The sequence below is a fragment of the Muntiacus reevesi genome, chromosome 13 (assembly GCF_963930625.1).
Source record: "Muntiacus reevesi chromosome 13, mMunRee1.1, whole genome shotgun sequence".
NCBI lineage: Eukaryota > Metazoa > Chordata > Mammalia > Artiodactyla > Cervidae > Muntiacus > Muntiacus reevesi.
The window spans coordinates 1,818,025-1,838,318 of NC_089261.1; the positions used below are offsets into that span (position 1 = coordinate 1,818,025).

General features: G+C 56.2%; 3 protein-coding genes across 6 annotated transcripts; all 3 read right to left on the reverse strand.

The window, feature by feature from the left end:
• Positions 1-455: 455 nt before the first annotated feature.
• Positions 456-3,168, reverse strand: DDT (D-dopachrome tautomerase). Of its 4 annotated transcripts, none has more exons than XM_065904519.1 (4): positions 2,979-3,168; positions 2,441-2,616; positions 1,966-2,019; positions 456-681 (listed from the first exon to the last, which is right to left on the reverse strand). In XM_065904519.1, the coding sequence occupies exons 1-3, from the start codon at positions 3,084-3,086 to the stop codon at positions 1,998-2,000; spliced, it is 306 nt and encodes a 101-aa protein (XP_065760591.1). In that variant the 5' UTR covers positions 3,087-3,168; the 3' UTR covers positions 456-681; positions 1,966-1,997. The 4 variants fall into 4 exon arrangements, with proteins under 4 accessions (XP_065760591.1, XP_065760590.1, XP_065760588.1 ...); XM_065904518.1 differs by having other exon boundaries at positions 456-686; XM_065904516.1 differs by lacking the exon at positions 1,966-2,019.
• Positions 3,169-3,516: 348 nt separating this feature from the next.
• Positions 3,517-9,351, reverse strand: LOC136145834 (glutathione S-transferase theta-3-like). The gene is made up of 5 exons (XM_065904520.1): positions 8,998-9,351; positions 7,590-7,677; positions 6,950-7,100; positions 4,803-4,979; positions 3,517-4,494 (listed from the first exon to the last, which is right to left on the reverse strand). The coding sequence occupies exons 1-5, from the start codon at positions 9,107-9,109 to the stop codon at positions 4,303-4,305; spliced, it is 720 nt and encodes a 239-aa protein (XP_065760592.1). The 5' UTR covers positions 9,110-9,351; the 3' UTR covers positions 3,517-4,302.
• A 1,961-nt stretch (positions 9,352-11,312) lies between these two features.
• LOC136146136 (glutathione S-transferase theta-1-like) lies at positions 11,313-18,927 on the reverse strand. The gene is given in 5 exon segments (XM_065905053.1): positions 11,313-11,780; positions 11,968-12,144; positions 15,188-15,338; positions 16,477-16,564; positions 18,709-18,927. Coding segments are annotated over 5 exon segments (723 nt in total). The 5' UTR covers positions 18,821-18,927; the 3' UTR covers positions 11,313-11,585.
• Between the last annotated feature and the right edge of the window lie 1,367 nt (positions 18,928-20,294).

The window sequence follows — 20,294 nt, forward strand, 5'->3', positions numbered from 1 at the left end:
ATTCCATTCATTCCATTTCTAGAAGCAGAGGCTGCATTTCTGGGCTTGCCGTTTGGCACGTGGATCTTACAAGGTACACAGCTACAGAGACTTCTCAGCACAACGCACAGGAGACGATGGGCGTCGCAATGCCCAGGGAAGGGCCCTGAAGCCCAGGCTGAGGACAGGAATGTCGGGTCAGCAGAGTCTGCAGGAAGGCCCAGGCTGGACCAGCTGCCTGCCGCTCCCCACCAGCCTGCACAGGGACATGAAGAGGAGCGCCTCCAAGAAGCCCTCCACCCTCAGATTCCAGCAGCCAAATGTAAGGCATGAAACACAGCCCCTGAGGACAGGAACCTCCCACCTCCCAGGTTCCCTTAAGGTCCCCACCTCATAAAGCAACCTGCTGCCCGGAATGACCCAGAATGCCTGGGGGTGTGGGTGGGAGGAGGCAGTGGTAAAGGGAAGCAGAGAAGTCAGGTTTGAGACAAAGCTCTCTTCATTTATTTGTTGTGAGGATGGGGAGGAGAACCACACAAAGGTGCCAGAAGCTGCTGTCCACCAGGCCCTCGCTGCCAGGAGGCCTCTCTGGAAGGGCTGTCAGCTCAGAGGCCCTGGGTGCCCTACAGGCTCGTCATAAAAAGGTCATGACGGTCCCCTTCTTGCCAATCTGCCAGCGCTCCAAGGGGAAAAAGCGGATCACTATCCTTCAGGAGACGGAGAAAAAAGGTATCATCAGCTCTTTGGCTAACGCCTTACATTCTAACACCCCCCAGCCAGACAGTCCCACTGTGGGCTCCAAGGAGCCTGCCTTAGCCCCACCAGGCACTTTGCAAGCCTGTCTCACCCCATGAACACTCTCCCCCAACCCCAGACAGGGCAGAGGGCACATCAGGAGCAGAATGGTGACTGTCCATCATCATCACCCACCCAGGACAGACAGGCAGCCTCTGTGGTCACTGTATGTGGGTTCACAGGGGAGCCTTCTCTCTTCCAAACTGCAGGCCCCCAGGAACAGTATCCCAGCCCCTGTTTTTGCAAAGCCTGGCTCAAGAAGTCCAGGCATAACCACGTCCCTCCCCTCATCCCCACATATCTGTGGAGTGAGTGAATGAGCTCCTCTCCCAGAAGTGACAGGAAGTTCCTTGTGCAGAAACAGGATACTTGGGATAGCCTAGGGCCAAGGAGGTATACATGACAACCTCAGTCGTCCCATGTGTAAATGGGCAGAAAGGAGCTATCTCCATTGTGGGATGAGATGTCCCCACAGTGGGATGGTATGTCCACATGGGGGGTGTAGGCAAAGGCACAAAACTTCTAAGGATCAAATGGGGTCATGCATGTGAGCTACCTATCAAACCTCTGGTTTGTGGTAAATTACAGGTTACTTATCGTTGTTAGAATTCTTATGGCTCCCCAGATTAAGGACCAGGTCTAAACACCCCCAGAAGTGACCATTCTTCACCCACTCTTTCTGGGCCAACAAAGGCTCTATTCTGAAAAGTTCTTTCAAGATTCTGCAGTTAGTTCCTCATAGGCATAGACTCGGCTCAGGAATATTTTTCACCCAAGAAGAAACCATGACCTTGCCACAGAATCCCAGGTTTGGGAGCCACGGGGGCTTCTTATTAGAAGCCAACTCATTAGAAAAGACCCTAATGCTGGGAAAGATTGAAGGCAGGAGAAGGAGACGACAGACAACTAGATGATTGGATGGCATTGCCAACTCAATGGACATGAGTTTAAGCAAGCTCAAGGAGATGGTGAAGGACCGGGAAACCTGGTGTGCTGCAGTCCATGGAATCGCGAAGAGTTGGACACAACTGAATGACTGAAAAACAACCACTGAGGGCTTCTTGGGAACCATTTAATCCATGCCTCTCTATTCACAGAAGAGAAGGTTACAAACCAGACTCGGTTTACTTCCAGGTTTGTTTGGATTCCCCTGGCTGCATGGGACCCAAAGGTCACAGCCTCAGGACATACCCAGAATTCCTCCTGTCCAGGTTAGAGAAGTCCTAGAAGATTACTCCTGTTTTCCTAACATATGGAAAAACCAGAGGGCAGATGATAAGTGGCTTTGGTTCTGTCAGGGTAGCAACATTCCTCCCTGCCAGTTGCCAAGGCAGGTACAGTACAGTGTCATCCCATGCAGTGCCCCCAGTAGTGGTTAAAGGGGAGCCTTCCCATTTCACAGATGGAAATACTGAGGTCCAAGAGGCCATATCTTGCCCAGGTGTCACAGGAACCACAGAGCCAGGAATTCATTCAATTACACCACCACTCTCAAGGTGGGCTGTCCACAGGCCCATGGGGTCAAGGGGCCAGGCGGCACCAGATCCTTCTTGTCCAGGGTGAGGAATTAATTTTTCCCCCAAACTTAGGAGGGGCCTGAGGTGGGATCCCGGCCCCCAGTGGCACAGCAGTCCCAAGAGGGTCCTCTCCCTGCCCCCCTACGCACCGGTCCTCGGCCAGGTCCAGCTCCTTGGTGAGGAACTCGAAGAAGCGCGCGCTGTGGCCGCGGTTCTCCTCGGCCGTGCCCACCACACCGATGGAGGAGACGAGCAGTTGGGCGCTGGGCTCCGCCGAGCCGTTCACCACCATGGCCAGGCCGGACCGCACCGTCACGTTCACGCGCTGCGGGGATACGGGAGTTTAGCCTGAAGCCGGCGTTAGGCCGGGATCGTGCTGAGGGCCTGGGGAGCGCGGGGTGGGGGAGCGCGGGGTGCAGACGCGCGGGCTCCAGGGGGTCAGGGCTGAGGCACGGGTCGGGGTCCTTGGAGGTCACTTCGGGGTCACGGCTGGCCAAGCCGACACGGAGCACGTGTTGCGGGCGGGGCCACAGGGCCCTGGAGTGCGGGAGGTCGGACTTGGCGGCATGCGGCGGGCGGGCGGACGCGGAAGAGTCGGGGTCACGCAGGGGAAGCGGGGTCGCAGACAGAGTCCGACCCTGGTCCGCCAGCCTCCTCCCCGCCCCGTGCTCCCCGGCCCAGGCTCACGTCCTCAGGCTTGCTCAGGATGGCGGCAGTGGCCGCGCAGAGCCGCTTCTCCAGCCCCGCGGGAACGCGGCCGGCGGGCAAGCTCGTGTCCAGCTCAACGAACGGCATGTCCAGCGGGAAGGGTGTGAACGGGCGCGGGCTCCCGGTCTGTGTTCTTGAAGGTCCGGCGACCGGGAGCCACGGGGCGGGGGTGCCACGGCACCTGCTCTCCTCATTGGCTGGACAGAAACGCAGCGCCCCCTGATTGGCTGCCTGGGCCACATCCCCCGGGTCTCGGCTGACAGCCGCCGCAAGGGCTGGCGCCGATTTCCGGAAGTGTTGTAGCCCGGCCCCCTCCGTGTGACCCCGCCCCCAACGAGGTGTTGGCGCGCCAGGCCCCGCCCACACGCCAGGCCCCGCCCGCGCCCCCGCTCCAGCCGCCCTGGCCGAGGTTTCCTGCCCCCGGTGGCTTTCCAGCGCTTCTTGTCTAACATTTAGGTGGAGGTCTGAACACGCCCAAACACACACACCCGGCGGGGCCATCCCCAGGCTCCACCCTAGCAATGCTACATCGTCACGGAATATTAAAAATTTTTTGAATGAGTTGTCTCTGCGTCGGGCAACTCACGATCGAAGTGGGAAAATGCTCTTCTCTTGATCAGACCTGGTGACGTCTGGGGGCTCGAGTGGGGCTAGGCAGAGACCCTCGGGTTCACTGCATCCTTACCTGGTACCCACGGACAAAAACACCCTTGTGGCTTCTTGTGCCTGTGGCAACCTTGCCTCACGGTGAAGGATCGCCCACCAGCGGGTGGTGATAGCCCGCCAAACCCCGGTCGAATTACCAGCAATGTCTATGGGGCCCTATATTTTTTATAGGTGAAGCAAAAGCTGTTATTGAAAGCGTGGATGTCTGTTGATGTGGCCAAACGTGGTACTTTCATCAGCGTTGGGAAGTTGTTTGAATTGTAAATAACAAAGCTCGTTGAAATTATGTGGGTGTGTATGAACGATTCCAACTACTTATCTAAAATTTTATGGAAGTGGGCATATTAAAGGACTCATTCTTTGTCCTTTAGCCTCATGGCAGAAACCAGGGGAAATTTTCAAACAAGAGAGGGCCAGGGTCACTTTTGTGTTTACTAAAGCTCTTTCCAGAGTTCACATGGAAGTCAGCGTGCAAGGGGTAAGGGTGAAGTTAGCAGACAGACGGAGGAAAGCTTGCAGGACTGGCGTGTGGAGGGCACTGTGGCCTGGACTCTGAGCGGGGAGTTGTGTTTTGGCCCACAGCCGAGGGGAGGGAGCACCATTTTTTAGAGCGCCATGGCAGGCTCGCCGGGACCCACTATAAGAAAAGCTGCGCTAAGGGCTTCAGCCTCTCCTTCACGGCAGTGTCTGCTGGAGGCAGGTCCTTGGCCTTCATGATGACCGCATGGGCCTCTCGGAAGAGGTCCTCCCCCACCGCAGCTTCCACGCGCTGGCGCCACGCAGCCAGCTTAGGCCGGCTTTTGAAGATGCCGCAGCCGGCACTGACAGGCTGCAGGAGAGGGAGCTGAGTGGAGGGGGAGGCACCCAGGGAAGCAGAAGGCCGCACCAGGCCTCGGGATCCCCTGGGTGGGCTTTCCCTCCTCTGCCACTAGAGGAAACACCGGGAAACTCCTCAATATCCCTGCAGGGTGGGGTTTTTAGGCCCCTTTTCACAGACGAGGACCCTGAGGCTCAGAAGGGACATGACCCACCCAGGGCCCCCCTCCCCCCAGCCAGAAAGGGCAATGTGAGCTGGTGCACGGGCTCCCTCCCGGGGTACCCCACTGCTCAGCAGCCCCCCTGCCCCACAGCACTCACATGCATCAGCTCTGTGATGGCCACCAAGTCCGCCACTGAGATGCGGGGCCCGGCCAGGAAGTCCTGGTCCTTCAGGAACTTGTCCTCAAGCAGCTGCAGGCACCTGTCCAGCTCGGCCAGAGTGTTTGCCAGTGTCTCAGGGGGCACCCGTTGGCCCAGGAACACGGGGAACATCATCTGGCAGGCAGAGAGAGGGCTCAGCGTCTGCCTGGGGCCTGGCCTGGTTCCGGCTCTCGTCCTGTTGACCAGCCATCCTGCGCATTTCTCCTCACTCCTGTCCGCCCCTTCCCACCCACAGCCACCACCAGCCCAGGCCTCATCGCTGACTCACGCATGGTCAGCCTCCACCTCTCCCTGAGTCCTCACATCAGGCAGCCAGGGGATCCCTCTGCAATCCCAGTCTGCCCGTAGCTTCTCCCTGCATAAAACCTTCCATGGCTCCCTACTGCCCCCTCCCCGCAAAGGTCTCAACACACAGCAGCAGCCATCCTCTCCCACTCTCCCAAACCACCCCCCACTCCACCCCAGGCCTCTCAGATGGAAATCTGTGGGAATGGGCCTGCAGATCCCTCTAGGATGTGCTTCAAGTGTATGGTCCTAATCAGTGCACTTGGGTGGGGTCAGCCTCTGCATTGCCAAGCTCCCAGATGACGGTCTTGCTCCCGGCCCATGGACCAAACTTTGAGTAGCAAAGGTCTATACTCACTCTCCTCAGCTTGTCTCCATTCGGTCCTCAGATGCACCAGGCTCCCTCCCCTACCACAGCTTTTACTGTCATTGTTGAGTCCCTAAGTCGTGTCCAAGTCTTTTATGACCCCATGGGCTGTAGGAGGCCAGGTTCCTCTGTCCATGAGATTTCCCAGGCAAGATTATAAGACTGGGTTCCCCTTCCCTCCTCCAGGGGATCTTCCCGACCCAGGGATTGAACCCGAGTCTCCTGCGCTGGCCGGTAGATTCTTTACCACTGAGCCACCAGGGAAGCCCATGGCTTTTAAAGCTATGGAAACTTTCTTTGGGCCTAATGGGCCCCAAGATGGAACCCCCTGACGGTCCAGTACTAGGACTCCAAGCTCTCACTGCTCTGCTGAGGGCCCAGGTTTGGTGCTCAGTCCCCCCCCACACAGGATGACTGCTGGGTACTGGGCACTGATCACGGCCCAAAGTCCATGTCAAAAACCTCTGCACATTTGATAAGTAAAACTGGTATCTGCATGCTCTTTTAATGTGCAATTGCTTGGTTTTTACTGAAGTTAAATGTTTTCATCCATTTACTGACCCTTTCTCTCTGTCCTTCAGCTACATCTCTGCTGGTCTCCTCTGCCCATTTTTCTCCTGTCTCTGTCTGACGGGCTTCTAAGAACATCTTAAATATCAAGAGTGTTACTTCTTTCTGACATATCTCTGCCAAGATTTTTCCCAGTGTTTTTTGCTGGCTTTAATTCTCTTTTCTTTTTTCTTCTTCTACAGATTTCATCATATAAAATTGATGAGCCTCTTCTTTAAGTCTCTTACTGTTATTAGGCTTATCAATTTTTGCATACCCAGAAATTAGATCAACATTTAGTGAAATATCTCATTTCTTCCTACTTTGAGGTTTTTCACTCAACATGTGTCCATCTGAAAAGTATGTGTGTGGCAAAGTGAGGGCTTGATGCTATTCCCGGACAAGAGGAAACATTCCTGGGCAGTATGACATATGCAGGAAGGCGTGGGGTTCATTTCCAGCAGCTTGGGAATCAAAACACATTGGGGGCGGGCTTCCCTGGTGGCTCAGTGGTTAAGTGTCCTACTGCCAGTGCAGGGGAGGACACGGCTCTGTCTCTGGTCCTGGAAGATTCCACGTGCCTCGGGGCCATTCAACCTGCGTGCTGGGGCCCATGAGCCACAAGTCCTGAAGCCCATGTGCTCCAGAGTCTGCACCCAGCAAGGAAGATCTAGCAGAGCTGGAAACAACTAAACAAATAAATGTGTTTTTGATAAGACACCTTGGGTTTGTTGTTCCCAGGCTCTGTGCCTCGGTTTCCCCTCTCAGAAACAAGTCCGTTGCCCTGGAGCATCTCTGGCCTTCTAGGATTTAGTGTTCTCAGTTTCGACAGACAGCCTGGCCCCTTGATCATCCCAGGAGGGCTCCCTGCCCCGGGGCTCACCTTCTGCCACATGGCCCGGGTGCAGCTCATCCGGAGGGCTGTATGCTGCCACGACAGGTACTCGTCCACGCGGGCTCGGGCCTGCAGGTCCTGGGGGTACCAGTGGTCAGGGGCCTCATACTTGCGGGCCAGATACAGCAGGATGGCCACACTGGGGAACATGGGGGGGTGTGGGGGACATGCCCCAGTCACTCTTCAGCTGTTCCACAGGGACCAGGACCTGGGTGAGGTCAGGCCCTCACCTCACACGTCTTTCCCCAGATCCTGTGGGTGGAGCACCTCAGCATCTCCCTGGTTCTGATACACAAGCAGGAATGCGAGGCCCAGAGAGGTCCGCTGACAGCCAGGATCACACAGCTCTATACTGGGCCATCCTAGCATCTGAACTAAGGGCATTGAGGGGAAAATGAAGTGTCACGGGGCTTCAGAGGACCCAAGTACCATTCCCCACCATCCCTGGAGCACAGGCCGTGCCAGGAATGAGACCAGGTGCCCCTCCCAGCTGTGGGCAACTCTGCCCACATCAAGCCTTTCTCCACCTCTCGGGCCGGAACAGGGACTTGGGACATGCAAGCCATGAGCCAAGCCATCAACAGTGGTCACACAGATGGCTGACAGGTGCAGCCCAGGGGCCTATTACCTCTCAGCCAAGGTGAAGTCCCCATCCTTCAGGGCTGGCACCTTCCTCAGGGGGTTCACCTGGACAAAGTCATCGCTGTGGTTCTGGCCTGTGGAGTGACCAGTGAGGCAGGTGGGGAGAACTGTGAGGCCTCTAAGGTCTCTGCCCACCCCCACCCCAACAACCAGGCACCAACTTTCTAGGGTCCCTGTCCGGGTGGGCCATCAGGGAAAAGGAGGCCACTCTGCCGATGAGTGGGTGACACCCCCGACCCCACGAGAGGTCCCTGTTCCCGTGTCCACTCGCTTGGAACCTGGGCCAAGAGCATCTCAACTTGGGCTTGGGCGGAGGGTGAGTCTCTGCAGCTGAACACCCCAGTCCTGGTCAACTCCATCCCTGCATCAGACCCACCATCCCTGCAGACCGCTCCCTCTCTGCTAACTGGGTGACCTGTCCACACACCTGTTCCCAGGCCTCAGCAAACCTCTCACCAGCAACGCCTGACCTACTCAGTCACTCAGCCTCTCGCAGGCTGCTCCTCTTTCCTTCTTGTGCCAAACCTTCCAGACTCCTTCCCCACCAGGGCCCCCCCGGTCTGGCTCACTTCTGCATTCTGCAGCCGTTCCACCACCACCAGCAGCTAGGGCCTGTGCGGAGCAGACACCAAGTAGTGTGTGTGAAGCCGGAGGCTTCAGCGGAGCGGGACTCCAGCCTGGTCACAGGACCACCTGCCGGCCTCTCTGCTCCTTCTCCTTCGTGGGCAGGATCACCACGATCCATTCTCCCTCCAGAAACAGCCTCTGTGCCCGGCCCTCACCCCATGGAACACAGAGAAGGCAGAGCAAGGTGGCACCAAAGCAGCAGGCGGCTCAGGCTGGGGCGCCAGAGGCAGAAGGCAGGCAAACTCAGCCAAGCACCGGTGTCCCTCCCGGCCTGCCTGAGAGGCTCTGAATCCAGAGCTCGTCCTGCGGTCTGGTGACAGCTCTGCCCCCTCCGCGGGATTCTGCCCAAGTGGAGGGGACCTAGGCGGGCACAGGTAGGAGTACAGCGGAGGCCAGATGCAGGTGAACAATATTCCGGGCAGCCACGCCCAGAAACTCGAGTTGGGGGCTGCCTCCGCTGGGAACCAGGAGGCCGCGTCGTTGTTCTCTCCGAGCCCCGGTAAGGACAGGGCTCCACTTTCCTCCGCTTCTTCGCCCCGCCCCAACCCCAGCCGCACCCCGCACTGCCCTGCTGTCTACCTGCTCTGTTCCCTCTTAAGCTGGGTGTGAAGAACGGTTGGTATTCACTAGGTAAAGGTGAGACTGACAATACACAACCGACGGCCGAAGCCACGGTTTCCGACGGGAGTCTGCCTGCACCGGCCGCCCGACTCGGGGGGCCACAGGGACACCCCCAGACCCGGGGCCTGCTTGCTTGTCCGGCCCACCTTTGAGCAGGTCCACGGTGCGCAGCTCGAAGGGGATGCGGTTCTTCTTGGCGAAGATGTAGACGGCGCGGCACGGCTGAGACAGCAGGTCCAGGTAGAGCTCCAGGCCCATGGTGGGGCGGGGACGGCGGGCAGGACCGAGGACGGAACGGCGGCGGGCGGGTTCCACCGGTCGCCCAGCCGAGGGATGTGCGCGGCTCCAGGTACCGGAGCCCGGCCACACCCTCCCCGCCCATTGGACAGCGCCAGAGAACTCTGGGCCAATCAGCGGCGGCCTCGCTCTCCCGCCTTCCCTCTGCGGGGTTCTGAGCTGGGCTCCCTCTCCTGCCCGGCAGGGTTAGGGGAGGCGGACTCTGTGTCCCTCCGCCGGGTCAGTCCCCTTACCTGGACATCAGCGTCTAACCTGCGTCAAATGGAGCGGGATGGGAGGGAACGAGATCAAGGGCGCTTCCAGCGCACTCGGTGAATTTAGGGTCAAAGCGTTGACCCAGGCCACCTCCCCCCACTCAGAGAGGGGGCTGAAAGAGGAGGGACTTCAGAGTCCCCGGGGAACACAAACAGAGGGGGGGTAAACGATGACGCAGACTCCTGGGTGGAGGCGGGGGCGGGCCCGTGGATCTCTGCGACCAGCAAAGACCAGGTCACCGCCTCAGGAAGCCGCCCTAACCAACCTTCCTTACGCTCCCGGCTAATCCTCGCCTCCATCCTGCAAAACAGAAGCCTCGTGAGACCCATCGGTGAGGTTTGCGGGCGGCCCGGAATCTTCCCACTTCCTCTGCAGGGCCAAACCCCTCCAACGACAAGCCTGGAGCTCCTGAGGTCTTTGGCTGTGATGCCCTCATTCTCGAATGAAGTCTCCCAGAGGAAAACGCTGTGTCCCCAGGGACTTCAGGCTTGCCTGATAGCTTAGTTGGTAAAGAGTCTGCCTGCAATGCAGGAGACCCCAGTTCAATCCTGGGTCGGGAAGATCCCCTGGAGAAGGGATAGGCTACTCACTCCAGTATTCTTAGGCTTCCCTTGTGGCTCAGCTGGTAAAGAATCTGCCCGCAATGCGGGAGACCTGGGTTCGATCCCTGGGTTGGAAAGATCCCCTGGAGAAGGGAAAGGCTACCCACTCCAGTATTCTGGCCGGGAAAATTCCATGGACTAGTCCATGGTGTTGCAAAGAGTTGGACGCGACTGAGCGACTGTCACTTCACTTCACTTTACTTCCAAGGACTTCTCTCGTGGTCCAATGGCTAAGACTCTTTGCTCCCAAGGCAGGGCACCCAGGTTGGATTCCTGATCACAGAACCAGATCCCACATACCACAACTAAAGATCTTGCAAGCTGCAATGAAGACTTGTGAGTGTCTGTGCTGGTCGTGTCTGACTCTTTGAGATCCCTCAAGAACTGTAGCCCAAGAGGCTCCTCTGTTCATGGAATTTTCCTGACAAGAATACTGAAGTGGGTTGCTATTTCCTCCTCCAGTGGATCTTCCTGACCCAGGGATTGAGCCCACCTCTCCTGTATTGCAGGCAGATCTTTTTTTTTTACCTCTGAGCCATTGGGGAAGACCTACTAAGACCTGGGGCAGCCAAATAAATAACTAAATAATAAACAAAGAAACAAACAACCCTATTCCCAAACCCAAGATTCAGAGAATGCCCAACTAGGAAAAAAACAAGCAAACAAACTTGAGAATAGCTTGGCCTTTCTGGGCCCCCGGCTCCCAGTTTTAAAAAGACCTATCCCATCAGCAGAGAATATTCTCCAGGCTGGATGGGGCCATGTTCTCCACCCCCTCCAGGGGACTGCCCTCCTCCACAACTCACCTTTGACCAGACTACTACGATATCCAATTTCCTTGCTTTCTTCCTGGCCACCCTCCAGTCCCACCCCCACCAACAGCCAGAATGTTATTCTAAAATGCAATCTGAGCATTCCGTTCCTGTTCAGGTTCTGCAACTCCGAGGTGTGGCAATTCAGGCCCCACTTGACTGAGTCCTGACCTGGGGAGCTGCTGTTTAATGCCTCCTCCCCACCAATCCCTCGGGGCAGGTGCAGGACTTGTGACTCACAATGCTTGGTACTGAAAGGATGACTGGCCCTGCAAAGAGAGTGTTGGCATGCCTGCAGCCAACACACGCAGAGACCTGGTACCTCTACTGTCCTTGTTGAAGAACCAGTAGAGGACGGGGCATTTGTTAATTTCACTCTGGACAACCAGTCTGGGGAAAGCTAATCCACCAGGCCTATGAAGGCAGCTGTCTTTCATAGAGAGGCCAAGACCACGGATAGGACAGATAGAAGGTCAAGTAAACCACACCTCAGAGTTAGAAGCAAAGGCTCAGGCTGAGCCCAGGTTTATTTCCCAGATTGGAAAGAAAACACAGATGAAAGGAGACAAGGTCTGGGTGTGCCATTCCCTTCATGGCTTTGTAGCCCCAGCGATAGATGGGTGGGAACCTGGCGCGGGGAGCAGAGGACTCAGGCAGGCAAGCCACGCCTGGTCTCCGCCTGCTCTCCGGCTCTGCCTCCCAAGCGACAATGGAAATGAAGCCACTCTTCGAACTGCCAAGGGCGGAGCAGAGGCGACCCTTCCTGGCTCACTGGATCATGGCCAGCACTTTGGGCAGCATCTTCTGCTTTAAGGTGGGGTCTGCAGGCTGAGAGTCTTTGGCCTTGAGGATGACCTCATGGGCCTCCTGGAAGAGGACCTCCCCCACCGCTGCCTCCACGCGCTGGCGCCACGCGGCCAGCTTGGGTCGGCCTTTGAAGACTTGGCACCCGGCGCCCACGGGCTGCAGGGAGAGAGGGCACGGGATGGGTGACCACGCATCGCAACACCAACCTGGTTTGGAGGCCATGGAACCCCAGAAGGTTTCTCCACAGGGTCCCACAGCCGGGGGCGTGGTGCAAGCAGGACTTCAGTGCCACCCAGGACCCCCCCTGCCTCATCCGCCCTCCCCCACCACCCACAGCACTCACGTGCATCAGCTCCGTGATGGCTACCAGGTCAGCCAGAGAGATGTGGGGCCCAGTGAGAAAGGCTTTGTCCTGGAGGAACTTGCCCTCAAGCACCTGCAGGGCCATGTCCAGCTAGGCCAGGGTGGCCGCCAGCATCTCAGGGGAGACCGGCTCAGCCAGGAAGACAGGGAGCATCACCTGGTGGGCGGGCAGGCAGAGTGCGGGCTTAGGGGCCGGCATCCCTGCCTGACCTCCAGGGAAACACCCGAGACTCTGAATGTAGAAGGTCCTTAAATATAAATATAAGGTCTTTAACTATAAAAGACCATCAGAGGGTAATTAATAAATTCTGATTTATTCATATCAGGAAATGCTATAGAGTAGTTAGGAAAAAATGCATTAGATCCACCCACAGCACTGTGGAAAAATGCAAGTTGCCGAATGATTTGAGAGCGTTTGTATAAAATTACAAGCACTCAAAGCAAAGCTTTGTTTTGGGCTACACATAAATGTGATAATGTAGAAGATCATGAACTGAGAGGACTTGAACCAGAGCTCAAGGGGCAGGCAGTGGGGGGGACGGACTTCAGGAAGGGACAAGGGCAACAAAGAGGTCTGTTGACTTTTGTTCGTTAATGTTTCATTTTTTATATAAATAAAAAATGATAGAAGACACAACAGTGAAACTGGTGACCCAGAATTAAAGATACACTTTCAGAAAGGAGGTGTGCACCTCTGAGAAGAATATGGATCATCATGAAAAACCCACCATGATGACTCTAGAAAGAAGATAACCTTGTTCTTTTTTTTTTAAGTCATCAAAGAATACAGAACTTTTTTTTTTTAAAGGAAAAATAAAAGAAAGAACAAAAAATAGAAAAGAAAAAACCTAAGCCTGCCTGTCTGATATGGAAAACATCAGTCACAAGAGGTTCCTGAGCTCTTAAAATATGACTGGTCTTAGATGAAATGTGCTGTGAATGTAAAATACACACCGGAAAACAGACACAGATCAATGGAAAGGACAGCAAGCCCAGAAATAAGCCCGCAGGCTTCTGGTCAACTAATCCACGACAAAGGACACAAAAATATACAAGAGAGAAAAGACAGTCTCTTCCATCAGTGGGGCAGGGAGGGCTGGACAGCTACGTGAAAACAAATGAAATTAGAGCACTCTCTAACACAAAGATAAACTCAGCATGAACTACAGACTTAAACATAAGACCGGAAACAGTAAAACCCCGAGAAGAAAACACGGGCAGAAGCCCTGAGGGGCACCTCGGTGTCACAGCTGATGGACACTGGTGTTGCCGCCACATTTTGGCTACTGTGAATAATGCTGTTGTGAACGTGGGTATACAAACATCTCTTCCAGATCCCGCTTTCAGTTACTGGTATATGGCCAGAAGTGGAATTGCTGGGTCATATGGCAACTGTATTTTTAATTTTTTTGAGGAACCACCATGCATTTTCCACAGGAGCTATTCCCCTTACCATTCCCATCAATGGCACATGAGAGTTTCCATGTCTTCTTATCTTCATTAACACGTGTTATTTTGCTTATCTGTCTATCTATCTGGGCTTCCCAGAGGTGCAGTGGTAAAAGAATCCACCTGCCAATGCAAGAGATGCTAGATACACAGGTTCGATCCTGAGTTAGGAAGATCCCCTGGACGAGGGAATGGCAACCCGCTCCAGTATTCTAGCCTGGAGAATCCCATGGACGGAGGAGCCTGGCAGGCTACAGTCCATGGGGTCACAAAGAGTCAGACACGACTGAGCAAGCAACCCTCCACCTATCTATCTACCTGTAATAGCCATCCCAGTAAGGATGAAGTGGTATTTCATTATAGTCATTTTTAAAAAAATATTTATTGAATTTATTACATTATATATTGCTTCTGTTTTGTGTTCTGTTTGTTTTGGCCACAGGCCATATGGGATCTTAGCACCCCAACCAGAGATCGAAACTGCACTCACCCTCTGCACTGGATGGGAAAGTCTTAACCATGGGCCATCAGGGAGGTCCCCTCATTATAGTTTTAATATGCATTTTCCTAACGATGAGTGATGCTGAACATATGTTCATGTGTTTATTAGCCAAAATCATACCGCTGGTACTCTGAGTATGATTAAGTATATTCAACTGTGTCTTTTTACTTTTTAATTATGGCTACTGGAAAATTTTAAACTATACACGTTTCTCACTCTTTACTTTTGGGCAGCACTGGACAAAACGAACTAAATTCCAGAGGTCATGAACCGCCCCCCAGGTAAGCTATGTTCATCCCTGGGGTCCAAGCAGGTCGGGGTGCAAGCCTTCCGTCTGCCTGGGAGTTTTCTGATGAAGCAGCCACGTGGGAGACTAGGGCAGGGCTGAGAAGCAGAGCGATCTCTTGGTGGTAGTTAGTGCTTAGGCTCCAAATCCTTGCTGGAGGAAAATGAGCAACCTGATTCCACCCTCAAACCATTTCTGAAACCAGACATGAAGTAAACTGTAAGCAAAGCTGCATTCCAGCCCCAATCCTGACTAGCAGAGCGAGATGTCCCTCCCACCGAGGACGCCTGATAGAAGAAAGTGCAAGCCCTGTGTCAGGTATTTCTCATCGTTCAGTCTCCACTCTCCTTTTACATGACATGTAGCACACAGTAAGAAATTATAAGACATGTAAAGAAAGAAGAAAATGCGGGTGTTCCCTGGTGACCTGGTGGTCAGGATTCGATGTCACTGATGTGGTCCTGCTTCAGTCTCTGCTCAGGGAGAACTGAGATCCCACAAGCTGCATGGTGTGGCCAAAATATAAAAGAAAAAGAAAAAGAGGCAAATGTGACCCACAATCGAGGTGGTAAGAGACAAGCAATAGAAACAAACCCACAGAAAATCCAGGGGCTAAAATTCACCAACAAAAACTTTAAAGTGACTGTGATAAGAATCAGTATGTTAAAGAATTTAGAAGAAAAGATAGACCAAGTGGGTGAGCAGATGGTGAATTTCGCCAGAGAAATGGAAACTCTAAAAAAGAACCACATGGAATCTCTAGAACTGAAAAAAACACGTATTTCAAATACAAAGAATGTATTAGACGGGCTTAACAGCAGTTTGGGCAAACAGAAGAAAGAACTGGGAAGTCAAAGCCGGGTCAACAGAAGCTACTTAAACTGAAAGGAAGAATGTGAGGTTGCCCGCGCCCTTCTGGGGCGATGCCCTCACCGCCCCCCTCCCCGGGGAGAGCCACCTCACCTTATGCCACAGGGCTCGGAGGCAGTTTCTCCGCAGGGCTGTGTGCTGCCAGGCTAGGTACTCGTCCACACGTGCACAGGCCTGCAGATCCCGAGGGTACCAGTGGTCGGGGACCTCATACTTGCCGGCCAGGTAGAGCAGGATGGCCACGCTGAGGGCGAGGGGAGGACATGTTGGAGGGCAGGGGGCGGGGGGCCACCGCGCCAGGGCTTCACACAGAGTCCCTTCCTGAACCTTCCTGACCACGCGCCGAGCTATTTTCTGTTTCCAGACAAGGAAGCCAGGCTTTAGAACAAGGATGGGACTTGCTCAGGGCACACAGGCTCTGGAGGCTGAGCTGAGAGTCTCCCTGAGGCTAACAGACAAGCTCCTTCTATCACCGGGCTAAATTCCACAGCGAGTCCTGCCAAGAGTTCGGAGCACCGTTTCTGACGGGAGGACCAGAGAGAGCTTCCTGGAGGAGTCAGCACCAAAGCGGAGCCTTGCAGAAGCTCAGTTCCTTCCAATTCCATCCAGCCTGCATCCACTCTCATCATCCCACGTTCAGACCCCCAGGAGGCCTGACGGTTCAAAAAGGCTTTCCTGACATCCCTTCGTCGTTTGTTCTCTGACATCCCTAAAGTATCCTGCCGGAAACACAGGAGGGCGTGGGAGCTGTGGGATCTTGGACCAGAGGGACAAATAAGACTCCTGCAGCGCCCCTCCTGCCCTGGGTTAGCCGGGCTGCCTTGGTGCTGAGATGGGGGGATCGACCTGGAAGGACAGTGAATGTGGGAATTTGGGGCCACTGGCAAGGCCTTCAGAAACTCGGGGTACCCCAGGGGCTGGGCACCCCAGCCATAGGGGCTGAAAACCTCTGTATCTGCCCCTGGCCCAAGCACCCTACTGGGAATCCTGCTTCCACACCTAGCTAAACAGTTCACTTTTTTTTTTTCTCCTTTTGTTCTCAGCAAGGGAGTTCCGAGGAAGACGAGGGTCCCTGCTGTGATGGCAAACATCCATGTGTCTGGTGGCCCTCCCAGGGCAGAGCAGCCCAGAGATGGGACCACCAGGAGACCTCAGTTCAAGTTTGGCCAGAGGGCATCCCTCTGGGGGATGAACTGCCCTGCTCTGCCATGGCCCCCTGCCCGGGGACCCCTCTCACCAACAACTACATGATTGGTAAGCTGCTTGCTTTTCCAACCATCCCTGTGACCTGAAACCGTGGGCAGGCAGGAGCCAGGGGTCCTGCCCTGACTCTGCGGGATATTGGACTCGGGGTCTGCCAGCAACCCGGGGGCTCCAGTTACCTCTCGGTCAAGATGAAGTCCCCGTCCTTCAAGACTGGCACCTTCTGCAGGGGGTTCACCTGGGCAAAGGCGTCGCTGAGGTGCTGGCCTGCGGAGAGCCCAGCGTGGTGGGTGGTGGGGAGGAAAATGCCCACCCTGCCTGGCTGTGCCCACCCGCTGTACCCGCCCCCCTCAAAAGGCCCCAACCACAATTTCATGGCTCTTCTCCAGCCCCTGGCTGCTCCTGGTGTGGGAAAGGCTGGCAGGGGCTGCTGTGGGAAAAGTGGGAAGTTCTGCCAGCTGGTGCAAAAGAGAGCTCGCCACCCCTTGCCAAGTTCCTGTGGGCATAACCTCCCCCCCAGGAGTCCCCCTAAAACGGAGCTTAAGGAGCTCCATCCAGGGCGGGGCCTGCCCTTGCCTGGGCCCGCAGACTCCCACGCTCTGCCTTTTCACCATCACCAGCGTCACTGGCTCCCACGTGGGGTATGGGGGTGTCCCAGCTGCAGGGACTGGGACACTGGTCCCCTGAGGGGACTCTGGCTTCCTTCAGTGCCCCTTTCCCTGTGGACCCTAAGGATAGGTCCCCAAACACAGACAAGTGGCCTCTTCCTAGTGTCCACTTGAAAAGTGAAAGTGAAAGTAGCTTAGTGGTGTCTGACTCTTTGTGATCCCATGGGCCACACAGTCTATGGAATTCTCCAGGCCAGAATACTGGAGTGGGTAGCCTTTCCCTTCTCCAGGGGATCTTCCCAACCCAGGGTTCGAACCCAGGTCTCCTGCATTGCAGGCGGATTCTTTACCAGCTGAGCTATGAGGGGGTGTCCACTTACTTGCAGCCAACTTCCCCTGGACCCTCTGTGTCCCCTTGCTCACTCCACCCTCGGCACCGGGGACAGAGCTGGCCCCGTCCTTAGGGTCCCACTGCAGCTCCCCAGAAAGGTGCAGCCCAGAGTCCCCTGGGACCCTGACCTCTGCTTGAGCTCACGTGAGTGTTTTCTGCCTCTTCAGAGGCAGCCAGAGAGAAACTTCTGGGGGCACGTGTCATCACTGCTGCCCCTGCTCAACAGCTTTCAGGGGCTCCCGGAGCAGGAGCAGGAGCCCCTGAGAGCTGCTGAGCAGGGGAGCTGTTTGCCCCAGGAGCAGGAGCCCCTGAGAGCCGGTGAGCAGGGGAGCTGTTTGCCCCAGGAGCAGGCAGAGCTGCTCAGAGCCATCCGTTTCCACCACGGCCTCACCCCTCCAGCCTCTCTCCTCCCTTCAGACTGTCCCTTCACCAGGACCCTCCCCTCCGCTCCTGGTGATACACACCTCCTACAGCACCCTCTGTGGGCCAGCCTGACTGGGACACCCCTTTGCCCCCTCCCTCTCCCGTACCCCACACTCTGCAGAGGTGACTGTTGAGCAAGCCTGGGGGCCAGTGCCCCGAGGAGGCTGGAAGGGATGGCGATTCAGGCCTCGGGACAGGCTGGCACAGAGGCAGAACGGCAGGCGAGCCTCGGCGAGCTGGGGGCGCTGGGTGGGAGGCTCAGCCCTGCCGAGTTGCCTGACTTGTTCTGTGCACCGCCCCCACATTCCCCGCCCCCCCCCCTTGCAACACGGGAGCTCTGCCCTCCCTACCCCCAGTTGCCCTGGCATGCCAGCTGTGCCCTTGGGACCCTGGGGACCTGCCAGGGAAAGTACAAACCCTCGTCCTCTGTGTGCAGGGCTCACCAACCCCCCACCCGCCCACAGTCCTCCTGCTCTCCGCATCCCCAGCGCCGGTGCCGCCTTCTGAGAACGGATAAGACAGAGGACAAGGCAAGCGCCGGCAAAGCAGGGGTAGGAAGGAAGCGGGCTGGGGGGTGGGGCAGCCGGGGCCAGAGCGTCAGCAGTTGGGGCCACAGTGGAGGGACTCACTCTGTCCCACCCCCCAAGCGACCCCCTAAATCCCTCTCCTCCTGCCCCCACCTCTTCGCCCAGTCCCTGTCCCTATGCCCACTGGCACCCCCTGTTCGCCAAGTCCCTCCATGCCTCATGCGCCCCCCGGCTCTTTTACTCTGCTTCAACTGAGCTTCCCCACCGCCCCCCCACTCCCCGCCGCCACCTCGGCGTCCATTCCAGGGACCCAGCCAAGTTTGGGGATCCCCAAAGCTCAGATCTCCCTGGCGGCTGGACGCAGGACGGCTGAGGCTCGGGGAGGGGCTCCCCTGAGCAGTGTTTGACCTCCCCTTCACCTCCCCCACCTCTTGGTCCCCCAAACCGCGGCCGGGCGTCCACCTTTGCGCAGGTCCACGGTGCGCAGCTCGAAGGGGATGCTGTTCTTCTTGGCGAAGATGTAGATGGCGCGGCAGGGCTGCGACAGCAGGTCCAGGTAGAGCTCCAGGCCCATGGCGGGGGCGGACCGGCCTCTCCACGCAGGGGACACAGGACTCGCGAGCCCCGGGCCGCGACCGACGGAGCAGCGCTCGGCCCGCCCCCCACGCGCCGCTCCCCATAGGCGCTCGGGCCGCACGCTCGGGTCCAATCGCCAGCGCCCAGCCAATCTGCGGGGCGGGGGCTCCGGAAGGTCCCCCTGGGGCAGGCGGGCAGGTCACACCCAGGTTCGTCTCACCGAGCGGAACATCGTCAAGGCTCACCCCGGCTGCTGCGTGTGTCAGAAGTTACTGCTTTAGGGATGGAGAAATCGAGGCCCAGAGGGATCACGGGTCCAGCAAGTCTGACTCCAGGATCCACGATCTTGGCCGCAAGCTGCAGAGACCCCGGCGCCACCAAGGGGCAAGTTCAGTTCAGTTCAGTCGCTCAGTCGTGTCCGACTCTTTGCGACCCCATAGACTGCAGTACACCAGGCCTCCCTGTCCATCACCAACTCCCGGAGTTTACTCAAATTCATGTCCATCAAGTCGGTGATGCCATCCAACCATCTCGTTCTCTGCCATCCCCTTCTCCTCATGCCTTCAGTCGTTCTCAGCATCAGGGTCTTTTCCAAGGAGTCAGTTCTTCGCATAAGGTGGCCAAAATATTGGAGTTTCAGCTTCAGCATCAGTCCTTCCAATGAACACCCAGGACTGATATGACCAAAAGGCAGAGCCTCAGACTTTCCGGCAGGGCTCTCTCCCTTGCCCCAGTGCACCCCTGGAATTTGACAGCAGGTCTTCCTGCTCCCAGCACAGTGCCTCCATCTCATTCCCTGGGTGTGTTTCTTCCCTCCTCTGGGTCTCTGTTTCTCCATCTTTGAAAATGATGGGAAAGATCCAACAAGCCTGCTTCTGGTCATATATCCAAAGAAAATGAAAACAGGATCTCCAAGAGACAGATATCTCCAACCCCATGTTCACTGCAGCCAAGATAGGGTAACAACCTAAGTGTAAACAGCCTAAGTGCCTGATCTTACTTGTGTGGAATCTTAAAAAGTGGGACTCTTACAAGCAGGGATTAGAACGGTGGTTACCAGGGGCTGGGGTGAGAGGGGGAATGGCAACACACTGGTTAGAGAGTAGGAAGCTTTGAGCACCCAGATAAGTAAGTTATGGAGATCTAATGCACAGCGTGGTGTCTATAGTTAACAGGACTGCGTAGTACGCGTGTGTTAGAAAACGCCGCGGGAAGAAAGAGCCACCTCTAAGGACCGGTGGTGAAGGCCTTTAATGGGCGGTCGCTCTCGGGCAGAACTCCCGGGGGCGGGTGAGCGAGGGGACAAAGGGAGTCTGCGAGGTATGAGGGGTGGGGAGAGGTTTTATAGCCAGGGTCGGCGTCCAGGCCAGGTCCTTCCATGTAAGGAAGAAAGCACGGGCCACAGCGGCGGTGGGTGTCCAAGGGCTCCGTGTCGGCTCCTGATCGGACCAGGCTGCAGGAGGTCGGTCCCC

Excerpts from the sequence above, each read along its gene's own strand:
- LOC136145834 (XM_065904520.1), bottom strand. The coding sequence starts at position 9,109 with ATGGGCCTGGAGCTCTACCTGGACCTGCTGTCTCAGCCGTGCCGCGCC. Across the intron at positions 7,101-7,589 it reads GACTTCACCTTGGCTGAGAG|TGTGGCCATCCTGCTGTATC; the intron begins GTAATAGGCCCC and ends CATGTTCCCCAG. Across the intron at positions 4,495-4,802 it reads CCATCACAGAGCTGATGCAT|CCTGTCAGTGCCGGCTGCGG; the intron begins GTGAGTGCTGTG and ends CCTCTCCTGCAG.
- DDT (XM_065904516.1), bottom strand. The coding sequence starts at position 3,086 with ATGCCGTTCGTTGAGCTGGACACGAGCTTGCCCGCCGGCCGCGTTCCC. Across the intron at positions 2,617-2,978 it reads TCCTGAGCAAGCCTGAGGAC|CGCGTGAACGTGACGGTGCG; the intron begins GTGAGCCTGGGC and ends GTATCCCCGCAG. Across the intron at positions 682-2,440 it reads CTGGACCTGGCCGAGGACCG|TGATCCGCTTTTTCCCCTTG; the intron begins GTGCGTAGGGGG and ends CCTGAAGGATAG.